The sequence below is a fragment of the Ammodytes marinus genome (assembly GCF_949987685.1).
Source record: "Ammodytes marinus genome assembly, chromosome: 6".
Lineage (NCBI taxonomy): Eukaryota > Metazoa > Chordata > Actinopteri > Uranoscopiformes > Ammodytidae > Ammodytes > Ammodytes marinus.
The window spans coordinates 598,427-600,926 of record NC_137235.1 but is presented as its reverse complement, the minus strand read 5'-3'; the positions used below and the strand labels follow the sequence as shown (position 1 = coordinate 600,926).

At 38.0% G+C, this 2,500-nt stretch overlaps 1 protein-coding gene across 1 annotated transcript in view; it reads right to left on the bottom strand.

The window, feature by feature from the left end:
* The window catches only part of LOC307252219 (striatin-like), a gene marked incomplete at its 3' end in the record, with an annotated part of 34,869 nt that overhangs the window by 4,735 nt on the left and 27,634 nt on the right, over positions 1-2,500 (bottom strand). The window contains exons 12-14 of the mRNA XM_080029841.1: positions 1,758-1,805; positions 831-952; positions 91-258 (exon numbers count right to left, since the gene is read on the bottom strand). Of these exons, the coding sequence (XP_079885967.1) occupies positions 91-258; positions 831-952; positions 1,758-1,805 (338 nt within the window). The remainder of the gene's footprint in view (positions 1-90; positions 259-830; positions 953-1,757; positions 1,806-2,500) is intronic.

The following is a 2,500-nucleotide window of genomic DNA, read 5'->3' as shown; positions in this document are numbered from 1 at the left end:
AGTGAGTGAGTGAGTGAGTGAGTGAGTGACTGACTGACTGACTGAGTGAGTGAGTGAATAAGACAGTGAGTGAGTGACTGAGTGACTGACCTCCTCTCTGGTTGTAGACGGCGAGGTGCGGTCCGGTGTCTTGTGCATTCCACAGCAGGACGGTGCCGTCAGCGGAGCAGGAGAGCAGGCGCTGGTGGGACGGGCAGAAGGACAAACCCCACACCAAGTCACTGTGTCCAACCAGAGACCCCCGGTGCACTGAGGGCTCTGTGGGGTGGGGGGGTGGGGGAGAGAGGGGGGAGGGGGGGGGGGAGAGAGAGAGAGAGACAGAGAGAGAATTTATTGTCACTTTCATTGCGTAGGACAGAAATATAATAATTCAAAAAAGTCTTAAAAAAAATTCAAAATAAAAATAAAAATTCCCCAAAACAAATGGAAGAAAACCCCGAAAAGATTCACAACAAAAAGTTAACAAAAAAAAAATCTAAAACATGTCAAGAAACCGAAAAATAATACAAAAAAACATAAAAAATTAAAAGAAAATTCAAAAAGTGAAAAATAAATAGAGAGAGACAGAATCAGAAATACTTTGTCATTTTCATTGCATAGGGAAAAAAAATATAAATCAAAAACAAAAACATTCAAAAAATTTAAATAAAAAAAAACTAAAAAAAATTGTCAAGAAAAAAGTTTCTAATTTTGTACCATATATGCGTCATAAGTGAGCCACTGAGTGTGTGTGTGCGTGTGTGTGTGTGTATTGTACCATATGCGTCGTAGGGGTCTGTGTGTGTGTGTGTGTGTGTGTGTGTGTGTGTGTGTGTGTGTGTGTATTGTACCATATGCGTCGTAGGGGTCTGTCTCAGGGTTTGGTGTGTTCCAGCTCTGGATTGTCCCGTCCACTCCTCCACTGAAGCACTGATCCCCACTGGAACTCATGGTCACACACAGGACCGCCCCACTGGAGGGAGAAGGGAAGTGAGAAAAGAGATAATATAAACCTTTATTGCCCCCAGGGGAATCTGAATGAATGATGTATTTCAAATATGCAACAACAATACAATATTAAAAATGCATCAACAGGAGTCAGCACTAGTGACTCCTGCACTGATAAGGCCGCCAAGCACTCTATAAAAATGCCACAACATATTTGAAAAGGGAAGAAGTAAAAACTTGTTCAATCCCACCCCACTCAATCTGTCTTGCACTTGGGAACATAAAAAATATATAAGCGCAAATACATACAGATAGACAGAATAACAGAATAATAAAAACAGACAATATGAAAAGATAACAACTGAACATTCAAAGTGCATAATGCATTATACTTTGGGGCTAGCCTGGTCCTTCCAGACCATCGAAGGGAAATGAAAATTGAGCGGAAGTATGTAGGTTGGTTTTTACACGAGGCATTCTCAAGGCCACATTCATAATAGACCTTCAATATTTATGTTTGCAATTGAGCCATTAGCAAAAAAAAATAAAATAAAAATAAAAAAAAGCATTTCCAATGTTTTATTAGACAGTGTTGTAGAGACAGAGATGAAATGTGTCAGAGAGGGGAATGACATGCAGAGAACGACCCGGGCTGGATTCTAACCCGGGTCTGCTGTGAAGAGGACAGACAGACAGACAGACAGACAGACAGACAGACAGACAGAGAGAGAGGGGAATGACATGCAGAGAACGACCCGGTGAAAGAAAGAGTGTGAGATTTAGAACACACGGAAAGATGAATAAGAAAACAGTTGGTTTCAGCCTCCTACCTGTGTCCTCTGAATGTGTAGATCGGCTCCACGTCTAACGCAGCACATCTGGGAGAGAAGAGATCAGAGTTTATATCAAATACACATTACAGGGTTCCAAGATTTTTCACTCCATATTTGACATCCGATACAAATAGTTAGATGATTATTATAGAATGATATAGAAAATATAAAATAGATTCTGAGACACTGATTATTTATTTTTCTCTCTAAAAAAACTAAAAATAAAGTATTTAAACCTGCAGTGTGTAGAATGTTGGGTTTTATTTCCTAGCAGATTTTGTAGAAAGTAATTATAATATCCATAAGTATATTTAATTTAGTGCATAATAGCGGATTTTTTTTTTTTTAATTATTATTTTTTCCCTTAGAAAGGGTCTCATATATGTCCGTATTTCTGCATATTTTGGACCAAGGCCTAGTGCTGCCATCTTGAAAGTGTCATAGTTGGAATGTCATCAGGTGCATTGTTTAAAATTTAGAATTGTTCTTGTCCTTGAAGGCCACTGTAGCTTCTGTTATTATTCTAAAGGGTTGGGGTTACCCAGGGAGTGTTGCATTCTAGAACTTTGTAGAACTTTCTTGATGATGTCATATTACACACTGCACCTTTAATAAATGTTTTATTAAAAACTAATGTGTACATATATTTTTCTTTCCAAAAAGAAAATCCAAAAATTAAGTTTAAAAAATATATATATAAAAAAAAAATAATCCCAAAAAGTATAGAAAGTTTGAATGTG